Genomic DNA, 17,355 nt, shown 5'->3' on the forward strand with positions numbered 1-17,355 from the left:
GAAAAATACACTTGTGTACTCCAGCAAATAACTCAAGATTACGTTTGCCGTGCCGATGATGGAATGCAAGCGGCCCGAATTCCCTGCGATCGATCGGAATTAATTCAAGAGAAGCCCCCGATTATTTATGTCGCGAACTTTCGCAGTTAGTCGCAGAGACGAGAGAGTGCCGCAGGCTGGAGGATCCCCCTTTCCCACCCCCGTCGACTGCGGCGCTTAAGTATGCACTGTCGCCGACGTCCAAGAGAAAGATCTAAGTTTAGCGAGGTGCCGGCCGCCCGCGGGGTTCACGGGGTCATTAAAGCGATCAAGTTTTCAAAGGCACCCGCGAGCACCAGCCCGGCCATTATGGGGGGGACGTATAACAGACATAGAATTTTAATACCGCCGGAGGAGGGGTGGGAAGAACGAAGTGGAGGATAAAGTCGGTCGCGTTTTTACGCGTACCCTCCCCGGCCGAGTGAACCTCGCGCGAACCCGGGCGCCGTAAAATCATTAGGATAATCAAGTCCGAGTGAAACCAGCCGAATATCGAATTTCTCGGCCGGAAGATTGAAAATTCCGCGAGCGTGTGGAACTTTGCCAAACTCTCATAACTCGCGTGGAAACGCGCCGGTGCTTTTACGAGGGCGGAGGCCTGCCTGCTTGCCGCTCCCTTATTTCATCCCCGTTTCACCCGGCTGTTCTTAAGCGAAATCGCGGGGAGAACTTAACGTCTTATAAGAATTAGAAGGGGAGGCGCGATTAGAGAGATTTGCAAGAAAAATTATGAAAAGTACACAGCGCGAAGATTAATCGGCGGGATTGATCCACGTGCCGCCGCACCGCAACATTCTGACTTTCTTTATTTTAATCCGTCTACTCGGAGACGCACCGAGTAAATTTTATTATTCGCCTCTGGAGGAGAAGGAGCAGGAGAAGAAGAAGTTCTCCAGCAGGCAGTTTGCACCGTCTAGATGAGCTACGAGCGGAAGTTCGATTCAGGAGACCCAGTTCCGCCTCCGTTCTATCTCGGGGTTCGCGCGTTAATGGTGCCTAACTCGGTTCCGTGAGGTCAAAGGTTGGACACGCGAACACTTGGCGAACACGTAACTCGACTTTCGAAAGAGCCGACTCCATTTCTCGTGCGCGACGTAGTCGAGTATAATATCTCAACGTCCCGAAAGAAAGGTATAAATGAATACCCGAGACCTTTCTCGGCCCGTCTAAATTATACAATCGTCCGGAGGATATCCGATAATAAATCTCAACGTGGCTTTTTTAACGCGCGCCGTTATATTCGCGCGTATTAATAATTTATTTGCCGATGCAGCGTCAGAATTCAAGGTGCCTCAGTCGTCACCAACCCCTACGTGTTAACGTAATACGTCTGGAAATAGCGTTTCATTCAGAAGGATGCACGACGTTTCGCGACGACGAAGCATCCTCTCTCGCGAGATTGCAAGGCTATTTTTATGCGCGCGATAAAACGCGCTCGATTATGTCGCGAATTGAACACGGGTCGGCCGGAAACGCTCGTCGTTTTTCGTTCTCGCGGCTTTATAAAGCTCACGGCGACGCGACCTTTCGTCCCACGCCACCTCCACGCTTTTTTAATGCGAAATGACAGAGAGAAAGGAATCGTGCATATATTTGTCTCGCTGTTCACCGCCGCGACAGATCTGCCGGAAAACAGACGCTGCAACGTGACCAATACATCCGATCTGCGATACGACCGCGTGCGTATCTTCATTGAGATCGTTCAATTTCCCGGAGATCAGTTTTCTATATGGCGTCCAAAGTATTTTAAAATGAACAAAGTCGAAGCAAAAAGAATTTTGATCATCGTGACAAACTTTTTAAAATTAGTATTTATAACGTTCGATTTCTAGGTCAGTCTACGTGCAACTAACAAAGGGAATAATTTTTCTCTCGAGAGCGATTGCTGCGGAATCGATTGCATTAAATGACCCATTTATTCGTCCGCCGAAGAACGGCAGGCAGGAAGCGACTCAATTCGAGAGATATAATTTTAGATAGAGGTACAACGCCATCCCTGCAGCGCGGATGGACCCCGACATTCCCACGCGCTATCAGCGATATTTCAAACCCCCGTGCGGGGGTGGCGGCACGTCGAATTTACGTCACACACGGTCGCGATCGCCTCCACGGCGAAGTCTCGCGCGTTCGGGGGATGATTCGTCGTTGTTCGCGGCAAAAAATATCCGTCCATGAGGGAGGTTTTAAATGAACATCCGCGACGAGAGCCTGCTCCGTGGCAGATAAAGATACCGGGACATTATCGAGAAAACATAACTCGAAATGCGCCAACGAAATGTTATTCGAATGTGGGTCGCGCGCTCATGCTACGTAAAATCTTTTAATCGTGTAATAACATTATTTTTCATTTCTCATGCATTCGGTATCGATTCTAGTTTAATCGTGTCAATATCGACCCTCCTCGAGAGCAAAATTGCTCCTTTTATCAGATGCGCGTCAACTGACCTACAAAGCAAACATTACAAATAATTTTTTTAAAAGTTATTTGTCAAGGCGAACTATCAAAATCCAGTTTGCTTCAACGCTCATTTTAAAATATCCTCGACTATCCGCCATATGGGAAATTGATCTGCGGAAAATTAGGCGGTCTCGATGAGGGTACATGCACGTGGTACTCGATGGGACCACAGAGCGTTGTGGATCCCGACGAGGGAACGTGGGAGCGAGGTGGATGGTGGATCGGAGCGCACTATTTGCGTGGCCGTTAATGCGATACCGCCCCGATCACGAAGCGGAGAACAGCCAGTGGCGAAATTCACCCGCACCTAGCACACGGCGAGCGGAGAACCCGACTTGCGAACGACGGATACACGAGCCGCCGTCAGGTCAAGCTAATTCGAGGTGAAGGGATTAAATCGCTCGCATCCGCGATTATGTCGCGTATCGGTTACACGCGCCTCCACCCCGTGCGTCGAGTGCCCTGATTGATTCACCCTTCTGTCCGCGTTTCGCGGCCAGCAAGGCGACCACGAAGAAATCTCGGTAATTATGTACTTTAACGGACCCAGCCCCGATGACCTTGACCTTGACATATGTTGTCAAGGTCACCCTCCTGAGTGACCTTGAAGAAGTTTTAGCCGTCGCTCGTCGTTTGTTAAAAAGTTATAAACAAAAGAAATTTCGAAACTATAGTAGTTATTTTGAAAGAATATTGAATATTGAAAGATATAAACGACGAATATGTATATGAACGAAGAAAGGAAAGTCATTTAAAGCAGTGAATTGTTAATATATAGAATAGTTTCTTTTAATATAAGTACAAAGTATTCTTCATTTTAACCAAAAGCACAAACAGTTAAATACAAAGTATTCTCTGCTTTAACTTAACCTAACCTAACCTAACCTAACCCAAACCTATTTCTGATTTAAAGCTAAAATTCCATCAAATATACTCTTTCGTAAACGTATATGGTATCGTAAAATTATGCTTTATTCATTAAATATTTTTGTTAATAACTTTTTACCAAACAACGAGCGAAGGGTGAAACCTAGTGCAGGTTATTCGGGAAGGTGACTTTTGTAATATATGTCAAACTCAAGTCCTTGCTTCGCGTGGACAGCTGAAAATTCGTGCAAAATTATTAAACTTCTTTTGTTAATAACTTTTTAATAAACAACGAGCGACGGCTAAAACCTCTTCAAGGTCACTCAGGAGGGTGACCTTGACAGCATATGTCAAGGTCAAGGTCATCGGGGCTGGGTCCGTTAAAGTACATAATTACCACCTTTGTCGCGCGAATGCCCGGAACTCTCGGGACGAGTAACTGATTTGTCGAGAAGAGCGTCTGCGAAAACGGGATCAGTCTCCGGGATAAATCTCGCGGCGGGGATCGTTCCTTATTACCCAGCCGCGATGTGTAAGCTCCCTGCCAATTTGGGGATTAACTTCCGTCGCCGTGGCGGACCGAGTCAGCATTTCCGGGCTTCCGGGATTCCGGCACGGTGTGGCAGGAAGGGTGAGAACCCTCGAGGACCCTCATCGGGGAGAGCCGGGCGAACGAGTTAATCGTCGGGCGGAAAACACGGGGTCGAAAGAGTGCTAAGGTTCTCGCCTGTAACCGTCGGTGCCAGTCATTGCATTGGGGGTTCCTCCTCGCTGCTGCTCCCCTTTTCCTTTATCCGCTAATTGTTTTCCAGCACTGTCGTAAACAAGTCGCAGTCCCTAAAGAGCCTCGTAAAACACCCGTGCAAACGTCGGCTCGCTCACTCGTAACGAGCTGACTCGGTTTCCCAGCTGAAACTCCGCGACTAATTACCCCTCAATCTCGCAGAGTGAGAAAAATGAGCGGCGCCCTTAATCCCGAAACGCGGCAAAAACGCAGCGAACATTGAGACTGCCCGCAGCTCATCGCGACCGCGTTAAATCGCAGCGGAATAATCACAGGCTTCCCCGTTGCGGCTCGCGAAGGTCGGCGATACGTCCTGCTTCCAGATACGATCGCGACGTCATTGCCTCGTCGAACTTCGCGTTATTTGCGACGAGAGTGCGCGAGACGCACCGCGGAGAAGAATTTCCCACGATCAAACGCGCGACGCGAACAGGAGCGTTTCCGCCGCGATCTCTCTTCCTCGCGCGCGTCGCGACGTCTTCCATCGCCCTTTTATTCTAACTCACAATCTTTATTATCACGACAGATGCTGGACGTGAAGGAGGGCGGGCGAGGGGTGTTCGTCTGCAGCAGCCCTGGTCCTGATCCTTACACATCGCAGGACCTCTATAATCCTGTCTATGAGGAGCTCAGCAACGGTAAGTGCCGATAATCGATGTTTACCTTGGACGGCTTTCTCGACACGGTCTCTCTTTACGCGTCGCCTTTCATCGCGGTTTTTAACGGAGGAAAAATCGCGGATCCCGAGAACAACAGCAGAGGATGCACGACGACAGAGGGAGCGGATTAAAGGATTTTATTTCAAGAACACGAGCTGGAATCATCAATCATTCAATCAAACGAATATTTCGATCGCGATCAGGCGCTCTTCTTGAGCTTTATTCCCCAAGAAGCCGCAAAACAACAGGACGATCTCTTTATTCCGAGGATCGGAACTCATCTACGACTGGTAATTCTTTCTCAGAACAATTTCGCTCGACTTGAGGAACGAGAGGAAAAGAAAAAAAAAGAAAGAGAAAGAGAGCGTGTCTTCTTGACTCGGCTGGGTGTATTTCCGCGCGAATTGAAAATTACGGGCTGCCGGGGCGGATCGCGATAAATAACGGAATCATTCGGCGAGGATCTTCGCCGAAAGAGATATCCCGCTTTCTCATCTTCCGACGCGCGATTCCCATGCAGACGCAAATCACGCACTCTCCTTCTAGATGAGACTCGCCTGTGAAGATGCTGGGAGAGAGCGGTCCTCGAGTGTGTCCGCGGGAGGCGCATAGGTACGAGCACGAGTACGAGTTTTCGAAACGGTGTGTCCGTTTGTCGGTTGGCTTAACGCACGACTAACATACGGCTGCGTTGAATCAGCATTGAATCCCGTCGACTAACGCGCGCTTGCGAGACTTCCTAGTTCCTCCTCTCGCATCCCTTTTCTCATGCTGTCTCCTTGTCCCCCTGCAGCGGGACTGCATTTATCAGAACAATGCGGCAGATTCGTGTGCGCCCGCGATTTACGGAGAAAGAGAGAGGGATCCACGGTGTCGGGAGATTTACGAGGCACGAACGATCGATGGGACTCCTCGGCGAACATCGCCATATACGTGAGATTTTTTGGAAATGAGAAAAGCCGGCGCGTCGCGGCGTGCTCGGTCCACGAAAACGAAAAAGCAGGATTTAAGAAGAGATCGCGCATTGGAAACGAGAGAAAGAGAAAAAAGAGAGAGAGAGTACTTTGAAACCCTTTAAATGATGAGTAAGTCAACAAAAGTTTCTAAAGATGTGACATTCCATGGCATTTTCATCTATGAATCCCATGAATCTACAAAAAGCTTCGTACATCCAGCAATCCTTAAGAACTCGTAAAGTACATCTGGAATCGAACATTTGCAGAAAAATATATCCGCCCGAGAGAATCGGCGAAAGTGCAAAAGGAGTATCGCGTTGCAAGTATCACAAAGATCCACGACGATCTACACAACGATATTTGAAAGCGTACATGATTGATACGCGTGCATGATTAAGCATACATAATCAGCTTGATCTCGTTTCTCCACACATGTTCCTCGCAAGAGAAGAAACAAAATGCAGATAGATGCGGTTCCGCGCTACATCCTGCCGCTTGTTCCCCGGCCGGGAATCTCCTCGTGATCGTACCTCTCTCTTTCTCGGCACGGTGATCCTGTCTCTCTTCTCCGCCGTCGTGTATTTTACCGAAGGGAGATAAGCGTGTGACACGACCTCTGACTTATACTTCCCATTAGTCGGACGGCTAATTAGTATGGTGATGAGGCTTTCGACGTTTGACGAGGACCCGGTAATCGAATATACATGCTGCACCGCGTGCATTAGTCGTAACCATGAGCTCGGTCCGCGTGTATATACGCTGTATGCGCGTTCTCCAGTTTCGAGGGACGAGAGAGAGAGAAGGAGAAAGAAGGAGAAGGAACATCGATCTCGAAGAGGGTGGTCCCGTCCCTCGCGGGCTTGTAAAAACGCTGGAGAATTCAGCGGATCGCGCGGATCTGCTTGACGGTCACGTCGACGAGGGGGATAAGCCGCGCATCGCGGAATTTACAGACTGATCAAATCGGAACCGTCAGGCGGAATATCTTATCCCCGACAGGATCGTTTCCACAGACGCGGTAGATCGTTTAAATAACATCGGGGTTACAGTCTTCCTCCGCCGTAATTTTACGTATCACAGAGCGGAGCGGAGATAACTATTGCCGTATGAAATATTACATATGTAACGCAAGTGCGAGAAATGTGGTTTGAGAAGTTAGAGTTGTTCGATTGTGCCAAGTGCGACGATATTTTCTTTTGTTTTCCAAATAAAAGCGTAAAGAGGAGTCGTTCTTTCCCTTAAATGAATCGAGATTTCTTTATTCGCCGTTTAAGGGGGGAGCCTGCTTTAGAACGTTGAAAATAAGGTATAATTTTACGAATTTTTTTTGGAGAAACTATACAGCGGATCATTATAAAACTTTGATGCATTTATTAGTACATGTTTAAAGATAAAAAAAATTATTTTTTTATTTGAATATATCGCCTGTAGAGGTCGTCCTGGAGGCATCTTAGTGCAGCCGGCATTGTAAATTGGTGAGCATTCTCCCGCCTCCAAATTTCATCCAAACTGAAAAATTGAAATATTTTCTCGTTATTTATGAATTCCCATCGTCGATGAACCTTTAATATTCATAAAAATATTAAGTTAAACAATTACTTTTGCATGAAAAAGTTCAACAACTTTGCCTAAAAATCGTACTTTTGTGTTCTAAGCTCCACCATTTTGGCACTTTTCAACTTTTTTCTTCTCTCTTTGGTTCATCGACGATGGGAATTCATAAATAACGAGAACATATTTCAATTTTTCAGTTTAGACGAAATTTGGAGGCAGGAGAATGCTCAGCAATTTGCAATGCCGGCGACGCGGCTGCACTAAGATTTCTCCAGGACGACCTCTACAAGCGATATATTCAAATAAAAAAATAATTTTTGTTATCTTTAAACATGTACTAATAAATACATCAAAGTTTTATAATGATCCGCTGTATAGTTTCTCCAAAAACAATTCGTAAAATATACCTTATTTTCAGCGTTCTAAAGCAGGCTCCCCCCTTAATAAAAGCTTTCGAGACAATATAATGATATAATATACAATTCAAGACCGCCCAGAATTTCTTAAATTTACAAATTAAGGGAAAGATTATTCGGAAAGGACAATAAAGGAAATAATTTAGAGAAAATATTGTTCTGCAATACTTTTTTGCAGATAAATTGCTTTTGTAAATTTCATTGCAAAGGAATCAACATTTCTCGTACGTTATCGTTAACTCTCTAATGCTCTCGTTGAAAATCAGTGCGATTTACTACACATGCATTACTGCTACTTTATTGCTTCACGAGCTTTGGGATTAAGCACTTATCAATGCGCCACGCAATCTCTCGGAGTCCATCGTGGTCCACCGATGAAATCAGCCACTGGAACATCCCCCATCTGGACAACGTGCAGCTTCCACATCACACATAGCACTTGCGAAAATACGATTAACTCGCGCGACTACATGCGGCACTCCCGACACGCACTCGCAAAGATACGGTGACTCGCGTAACAAAATGCGACACTTCCGACACGTATTTTGGGCATCCGGAGCTCGGCTTCAATCTTCAGGTCTCAGCTTCAGTCGAATTTTCTTCATCGATGGGATTTCCTGCATTTCCTACACGAAATTCACACTCGCGACGCAATATCACGCTCTTAGTGTTATTTAATGAATGTTTAACTGTATTTATGAATTTGTTCAACAAATTACGTTACGATGGACCGACAAGTTTTAACATTCGCGTTTGTTTTTTCTATATTTGAGTCGTTATGCGAAACACAAAACGACTAAAAATTCGTGAATAAGAGATTGCAAAAAAGTATATTTAATTTTTCTGCTCTATTATATTTAAACAAGTCTATGAAAAAATAGGAGCGCGATTTTAGATGAAAAAAGTGTCATTTATATATTTTTCGTTGGGCAATAATCAAGTGTCATGCACAAATCTACATATAAAAGCGACTATATTCAAATATAAACTGAATCGCACTGGTTTAAACGAGAAGCAACCGCTACCTTAACCATCTCTTAATTTATCACTCACCGAAACACAGCAGCGCACAGTGGGCTAGAATCGAAAAAAGCTGGCCAAAAGTCGAATTTTTTCGACTCTTGGAAATCTGTGCATTTCGACCTTTTTTGATTCATGGATATCAGTATTTTCAAAAATGTGAATAGAGTTTCGTAGGAAAAATTTCCTTCCCATTAATCAACAATTAATAGGAGGCAACGCGTTAATGTTCCGAAAAACGAATTATGAATGAGTATAGGCTATAGCTTACATTCTTGTATGCGGATGCAAGTAATTTTGCTTTTTACTCTATAAATAGAATTGAAACTCTTTTCCCAAACAGTTATAACCATTAAAAATGTTTGTTCATCAATTTGTGTTAATCTAAGTTTTTGGTTTCTTAAAATATAAGAAAGAAGTAAAGTTCAATATCTTTTTTTTTAAATAGCTGTAAAAGGCTGTTTGGGATTCTTGTTTGATCATCTTGTGTAGGGTTCAAACTAAGTATTTCCGTTTGAATTGTACACACCAACGCACACCTTTGCGTTATATACAGGATGTTTCATTTTAATTTTCATATCGTAATAACTCGAAAATTTGGCGTTTTGGTAAAAAATGTTTGAAATGAAAGTTGTAGGTTTTTAAGTGAAGCATTACATAGCAATACCAGTATGACCTTGATAGTGTTGTCAAGATCATGTACAGATCACCGTGAAATTTTTAAATGCCGCGAAACGTACGACGCGGCGCGGTAGCGACTGTAACTTTCAAGCTTCATAACTTCGAAGTATTTAACGGATAAATCTTTGTTATAGTGTTCTGAAAAGCTCTTGAGATAAGCTACAAAAATATCTAATGAAAACTGGAGGTTCCCATTAAAAAAATTCAAGGTAACCTTTGCGTGACCTTGGCAACGCTATTCAAGGTCATACTAGTATTATTATCTAATACCTGATTTAAAACCCTGTAACTTTTATTTGAAACATTTTTTTCTAAAACGTCATGTTTTCGAGTTATTACTTTGGCCAGCTTTTTTCGAGTTTAGCCCACTGTGCAGCGGTACATTCTGCCATCCAAATCTAGAACAGAGGTTATTCCGTCGATTAGACTCAACACGTAAATTAAAACAAAGAGAATATATACATGAATACATATATTAATTTTTCGCAGTCTTAATTCGCAATATCTGAGGCTTGCAAAAATTATTACAAGAGAATTTCTAACCTCGGAGCTGATGCAGCCTCGCCCGAACCAGGTCCTCTGGTACCGCGACTGTTTCCGCTGCAAACATTGTATTCCACCTGAAAAATGCAAATTGCCTAATCAGAGATTGATGCAATCGTTGGATTAATGCAAACCGTGCTCGCAATTTGCAAAATTGCCAAATCAACGATCGCAATTTCCACGCAAAATTGCGCGAGATTTTCTCGAAATGAATCGTGGAGCACTACGGGGATACGCGAAATCTCCCAATCATTACGGCACGGATCATTTCTCGTCCGAAATTAACCATTCGCGAGCTTACAATCCTCAGCTTGCTCCCGCAAAGCGAAGCCGGCTACTCCTGCATTCTTTCTAAATAATTCCCTGTTCTAGGTGCTAATATCGCTCAGATTAATCTCCATCGCGTGATCTCCACGAAACACCTCAATTTCCCAGCATCTAATCGAACCTCCCCTGATTATGAAGCAGCCACGAGATTGCCTTAACGATTCCCTTGTTTCCGCAGGGGACCATCCGGAGACGGACGAGGAGAGCGAGCTGAACGCCCGCAACCGTCTGCACCACCATCACTACCATCACCGTCATCATCATCGCGTGTCCAGCGCGTCGAAGCCGGCTAGCGAGGACGAGTTCGCCGAGGACGAGCTGTCGGTTGGCGAGTCGTCCGAGGCGAGGATGCTGACCGCCAGCAGTGGTCCCACCTGGGGCACGTGCCCGGCCGGTGGCAAGCCACCGCGCGAACGACGGGGTCGCAGCCCCAGGAGTCTCGATCGACGCAGGCGGGACAAGCACGACGTGGGCGAGTTCCACGAGGGTATGCTGCTGAACACGCTGTTGCAGCTGTACCCCAGCGTCGCAGGTGAGCAAACGATCAAAATCCTAGCAAGTTCTAGTGAAAAGACACGAGAGAGAAGCCACGTGAATGTCTAGAAACGAATCTGGAACTGTTTTCCGCCACCTTACACCATCCTCGACACGAGAGAGACTTCACAAACGCAGCTCGCAGTGAAAATTCCATTACCGATCAGATGTCAGTCCCGTCACTTGCTACGTCTACATACGTTCCATTTATTAGGAGTTTGATTTAGTTTTGAGGGTTTTGCAACAGATGGCTGTAGTGTCAGTTTGTTCCAATAGCTCTTTCCGATAACTGTTGTTTCTTACAGTCTTCACATTATCCATCACATTTAGTAGCATTATAGCAATAGATGCAATAACAGTCGTGTTTATATTATCGTAAAAATGCAACTTCCGAAACAGCATTTTCGACATGTGTTGCTTTTGTTTTTTAATCAAAACAAAACTGCGGCTGACGGTTATAGAATTCTTGTGGAAACTTATGGTGATTCTGCCCCATCAATTAAGACGTGTGAATACTGGTTTAGACGCTTTAAAAGTGCTGATACTGACGTGAAGGACAAAGAACGCTCGAAACAACCAAGAAAGCTTGAAAATGCAGATTTGCAAGCATTATTGCACGAAAATCCAACAGAATCCACTTCAGAACTTGCCAGAGCATTAAATGTTGCTCGTACAACATTTACATGAAATGGGAAAAATTCAGAAAGAAGGGAAATGGGTTCGACATGAATTATCGGAAAGTGCCATTGCGAACCGGTTGAACATTTGCATTTCGTTGATCGCCAGGCAAAAAAAGAAGAGTCTTTTGTCTCGGATCGTTACTGGGGATGAAAAGTGGATCTATTTTGATAATCCGAAACGCAGAAAATCATGGGTGGATCCAGGCGAACCATCAACATCCACTCCGAGACGCAATATTCACGGTTGAAAAGTAATGCTCTGTATTTGGTGGGATAGTGTACTATGAGCTGTTAAATTCGCATGAGACTGTCACGGCTGATCGTTATCGATACCAATTGTACAAGTTGAAGCAAGCATTGGACGAAAAACGAGCACCAATTGCGAGTAAACGACGGAAAGTGATTCTTCTTCGTGACAACGCTCGACCTCACGTTGCGTTATCAGTGAAAGAAACACTGTTAGAGCTTGAATGGGAAGTCTTACCGCACCCCGCGTGTTCTCCGGACATTGCTCCATGCGATTATTATTTGTTCCGGTGGATGCAACACGCTTTAGAGGATACACACTTTGATAATTTGGAAGAAGTGCAAAAATTCGTCGACGAATGGATGAACTAAAAAGAAGAGTGATTTTATCGTGGTGGAATCCATCTGTTGCCAGAAAGATGGGAAAAAGTTATAGAAAACGAAGGAAAATATTTTGATTAAGGTATTCATTCATTATCATATTTAAATACATGCGTTTTTGAGCAAAAAAACCCTCAAAACTAAATCACACCCCTAATATTTCTCCAACACAATTTTCTAAATCTCTCTGAAAGATCTTCTATGTTGAATTTATAACCTTCTGCCAAGTATGCAATATCGGATACCTTCAGACCTGAGTTCCGACTGATCCGAGCCCCCGTTTTCAGGCGTAGCCGGCGCCCGCACGAACACCAGCAGCAGCCAACGCCAACAGTCCGTCCCGTCGGTGGCGCACAGGCTACCGTACTTCGTGCCACCCTTGCCAGCCGCGCAGGCACCGCGGCTCGAGGAAAACCCTTACGAGAGCGTGCCGGTGCTGGGTCCGCTGCATCGCTACTCCAGCCAGACCAGGAACGGCGGCAAGGAGCGCGCGCGCACCAACAAGTCCGCCGACAAGTACAGCAAGTACCTGTCGTCGCAGCAGCAGCAGCAGCAGCAGCAATACACCGCCGGCGATTACTACGGCCTGCAGTCCGGCCAGTCCGACGTGATGACGCCGCTTTACACGCAAGTAGGGGGCGAATACTCGGACACGTACTCGCAGCCGACCGATCGGCTCTTCGGCGACGACAAGTACAGCCAGCCGGTTTATTACGCGAACTCGACGCGGGACTCGGTCGACCAGGTGGCGAACACCGGCCGGCTGTACCAGGGCCAGCCAGACAGCAGCTTCGGCAGCGACAGCGGCTACAGCCACCACACGTCCGGCACCACCGGCACCACCGGCACTCGCGGCAGCAACTCGCGGACGAACCTGCGCAGGGACAAGCACCGGAACTCTCATCACTCGCATCACTCCGCGGACTACATCGTGTCCTAATGGAGGACCCTGCCGCGGCACGGTTTCTGCGAGGCTGTATTCCTTGCGGATCACCGTCGCCTGCGAGAAGCGAGGGAGACCGCGCGAGAGTCTCCCGTTTTCGTGATCGGCGCGACGTTGGGACGACGAGAGCGGTTGTTCAGCGACGAGCGGAGAAGCGCGACTACGCGAGCGGAGAGCTGAGGCTGACGATGCCGATTCGGCTGTGCTGTATCGCTGTATTTTGATACTTCGACGTCCACGGTGAAGAGTCAATAAGGGTTCGTCGTCCCCTGTCGCTCCGGGGAGAGGTTCAGGGGGACCTGACGATCGCCGGAGCGGCAGGCGAACCCGCGGCAGCGAGTGACGATCCGAAACGATCCTTGACGAGAGAGGAGAACGCAGTGATCTCCTAGTGATTTCTACACGTAGCCAAGACGCGCGATACTATTTAACAAATTTATTTGTAATGAGACTCAGGCTGGTACCAAAGGACGCGTTAACGATTTACTTTTACCTTTTTAGTCCGATCATTTGTAATTTATACGTAGAGAGTGAGAGAGGGAAGAAGAGCGTTAATCGCGGAACGGGCCGACCTCGTCCTCGTCGTTACGTCGTCGCCCGCGAATCGCGCGACTACCAATCGCGAGGGGCTCGCTACGAATCACCCTAAGCGTTCCCATCGCTCCCTCCGAGCGATCCACAGACAACTTTGCAAATAGCCAAAACCGCGCAGAGCTCGAGATCAGAACTGGCCGGTCCCGAAATCTACAAGGTTGATATTTCAAGAATAAGATAGTGTTCAGTAAGGATCACCAGATCCTCCAAGATTCACGATGCGTCTCAAAATTTAAATGACGATTAAAATTAAGAATCTGTGAGGGAACAATCTCTCCACTTTCTTCAATCTCTTTCTGTCGCATTTTCGAAATTCACAAATTTCTGCCTACTGCCTCCAGAGCAAAGATCGCGAGATAGCAATGCGGATTGCGGCCTGGCCAGGTCTCGATCGGATGATTCGCGGTCAGATTAACCGATCCACTGCCAGTCCTATCCTAAACGGCCGGGCGCGTTCAATCCGGCCGGCGAGTTTCGTACAAACTTTGATACGACGAGAGAATCTAATTAGATTGGTCGCGCATCTGACGATATCGCGCGGATCACGCCGCGTTTCTAGTCCGATTAAATAATCGCACCTCGCACTGAGACGACGAAGCTTCAGGCGAGCCTCGTCGAGACGTGACGCGAGATGTAGCTTACAAACGCACGCACGGTAGAGTAAACGCCACAAAGTATTGGGTTGGCCAAAAAGTAATTGCGTTCTTTTTTATATAAATAAAAGGCGAATTTTTCATGGGAAACAAAAACTTTATTAAACAATATATTGTCCATTTTGTTTGATTATCTTTGCCATTTTTCAGGCAACTTCATGATTCCGCGCTCAAAAAAGTTCTTATCTTTTTCAGCAAAAAGTAATTCCAACAACGATTTCATATCCTCATCAGCAGTAAAGGTTTTACCATTCAAGGCGTTTTGCAAAGAACGAAACAAATGGTAATCTGATGGTGCCAGGTCTGGCGAATATGGTGGATGTGGTAACACGTCCCCTCCAAGCTGCAACAATTTTTCACGAGTGACCAAACTTGTACGTGGTCTAGCGTTATCATGGTGAAACGCAACACCTTTGCGATTCACCAATTCTCGACGTTTCTGTTTGATGGCATCATTTAATTTATCCAGTTGACGACAGTATACGTCTGAATTAATGGTTTGATTCCTTGCAAGCAGCTCAAAATACACAATACCTTTAAAGTCCCACCAGACTGACAGCATAATCTTTCTTTGGTGAATATCTGCTTTTCAAGTGCTTTCAGCAGGTTCATCACGCTTGCTCCACCATCTTTTTCGTTTGACGTTGTTGTAGACGATCGATTTTTCGTCGCCTGTTATCATGCGTTTCAACAATGGATCATTTTCCTCACGTTTCAAAAGAGAATCGCAGATGTCAATACGCTTAGTGAGATGAATTTCTTTGAGCTCATGTCGTACCGAAATATCGAGCTTACTAATGTATCCAAGTCGTTTGAAATGGTTTTCAACACTCGATTTCGATATGTTAAGATTCTCGGCAATCTCTCGTGTCGTTAAACGCCGATTCGAATCGATCAGTGCCTTTATTTTGTCATCATCAATTTCGATTGGCCTTCCTGAGCGTGGTGCATCTTTCACATTAAAATCTCCAGATCGAAATTTAGTAAACCAATTTTGACACTGCCGCAGTTTTAAAGCATCTTCGCCATATACATCAGATAACTTTTTATGAGCTTGCACAGCGTTTTTCCCTTTTCGGAAGTAATAAAAGAAAATATGAGGAAAATGTTCTTTTTGATTTTCCATTTTGAAATCGACGGCAAAGAAACAATTGTTAACGAAATCTTGTACTTTCTTTTTGTAAAACAAGCTTGAACTGTGAGTTGTTAACCTACATAATGAATTTGCGGTTTAGAATGAAGTTAGTTACATTTCAAGACATGTATGTCCATCTATTGGAAAAAAACGCAATTACTTTTTGGCCAACCCAATAATTCACGAAGAGAATGCACGCGCACGTTGGAATCTAGTCAATCGGTGAAGTCGCGGTGAAGTGCGAGAGGCCGCTGTTCTCTCCGTCAATTTAGCTTCGCGGGAGAGCAAGAGATTATAGGAAAATTATTTATTATAATTGCGCGACCGACATAAAACGAATCGGCGACGTTGCGTAACTCGGAACGAAGCGAGCGACGGATTTCGCATTTGAGTGAGAGCGGGAACGAGAGTCTTTTTACGAGAGTATCGTGCTGCGTAACAGATCGGCAATTCTCAAGCGGATCGTCCAAGCGTTTAGACTCCAACGTGCACGAGACTGACCCGGAGACCCCACGTAGGTGTCACACGTAATATCGTTGATGTCAACGCCGCACTGCCGCTACCAAACCGCACGTGTTCGCGCTCCCGCGGATCCGGAGATCTCGGCTGCGCGAGCCTTTTATTTTTATAATCCTCAAGAGCGTCGCGAACGCGCCGTTAAACCGCTCGATGCAAGGCAGCAAGAGAGACGCAGAGAGCTGAAGAACGGAGAAAAAAAAAACGCGAGTGGGAAACCGCGGAGAATTTCTCGATGATGCTCGTCTCGCGCGGGTTGCACGAGCGGATCGCCGCACAAGCCAGGCCAGCTGTCTGTCGTTGCTGTCTTTAATAATGTAATGAGAACCGCGCCGTGGGAAATTCATGATCCGAGATTCACGGCAGCACGCGAATACGTGCAAATTAGCCGCGTGCATTATTAAACCGCGCGATTATCGCGATCGTGTTCGTTGCACCAATTCGCACGCCGATATCAACACCTTCCGATTGGTAGTCGCGCGAGGGGCGCTTCGATTGCCGCAAGCCGACATGCATTGCACATCCTCGAGTGCCACTTGGTTCCATTACGTCACGATGGTCATCCGATCGACAACGATCATTTCCGCTGGATCGCTTGGATCATCGAAATAATTTCGTGAGGCAATCGCGTACGTTAACGTAATTTAATTTAATGTTACTCAAGCGGAATATCAAGCGAACTTGAGGAGTTGATGCCGCGAGTCGAATTGGTTCAATATTCGACGAGGGGACCGAGAAAAAAGAAAGAAAACCGTGGCGATGTCGATACTTGTTTCGCGCGGACGGAACGAAGTGACAATCCTGGGGATGCAAAGTGATGCGAGCGTACTTTCTGCATTCTGCGAGGTAGACCAAAGTGTATGCAAGAGGGATACGAGAGAAAATGCGTTCGCGACAGGATATTGTACAGGCGCGCAATCGTGTGCACCGTATGAATACGGTATCCCTTATGCATACTGCACGTGTAAGAAAGTGAACGGTAATCGGCGGGCAGTGTAAATAGAGGGAGAGCGAGGGAGGAGAGGAGCTCCACCCGCGTGTAGCATAGCTGTACCATAAACGACATCGTTACCGAGATCTTTTCCCGTGTGTATGTGTGTGTGTGTGTGTGCAAGAAAATGAGAGAGAGAGAGAGATCGAGGAGAGAGAAATTGAAATTTAATATATACATAAAAAGTTATATATAGAGAGACGTAAGCTGGGAGAGAAAAAAAAGAAAGAGTAAGAGAGCGAAGGAAAAATTGTAAAATTCGACGAATATAATTTTTAAATTATTTGTAACATTAGGCGCGCGCGTCGCGCGACCACAGTGCAGGAAAGAGGGACGGGAAATTAACTGTATCTTTCCTTTTCGGAGCGAGAGGGTAGA

The 17,355-nt window shown here is 46.0% G+C and overlaps 1 protein-coding gene across 1 annotated transcript in view; it reads left to right on the forward strand.

Moving 5' to 3' along the window:
• The window catches only part of LOC105278796, a 398,031-nt gene extending 383,597 nt beyond the window's left edge, over positions 1-14,434 (forward strand). The window contains exons 5-7 of the mRNA XM_026974426.1: positions 4,675-4,786; positions 10,483-10,836; positions 12,433-14,434. Coding sequence (XP_026830227.1) covers positions 4,675-4,786; positions 10,483-10,836; positions 12,433-13,085 — 1,119 coding nt within the window. The 3' untranslated portion in view covers positions 13,086-14,434. The remainder of the gene's footprint in view (positions 1-4,674; positions 4,787-10,482; positions 10,837-12,432) is intronic.
• The last annotated feature ends 2,921 nt before the right edge of the window (positions 14,435-17,355 follow it).

Source organism: Ooceraea biroi, chromosome 12, assembly GCF_003672135.1.
Source record: "Ooceraea biroi isolate clonal line C1 chromosome 12, Obir_v5.4, whole genome shotgun sequence".
Lineage (NCBI taxonomy): Eukaryota > Metazoa > Arthropoda > Insecta > Hymenoptera > Formicidae > Ooceraea > Ooceraea biroi.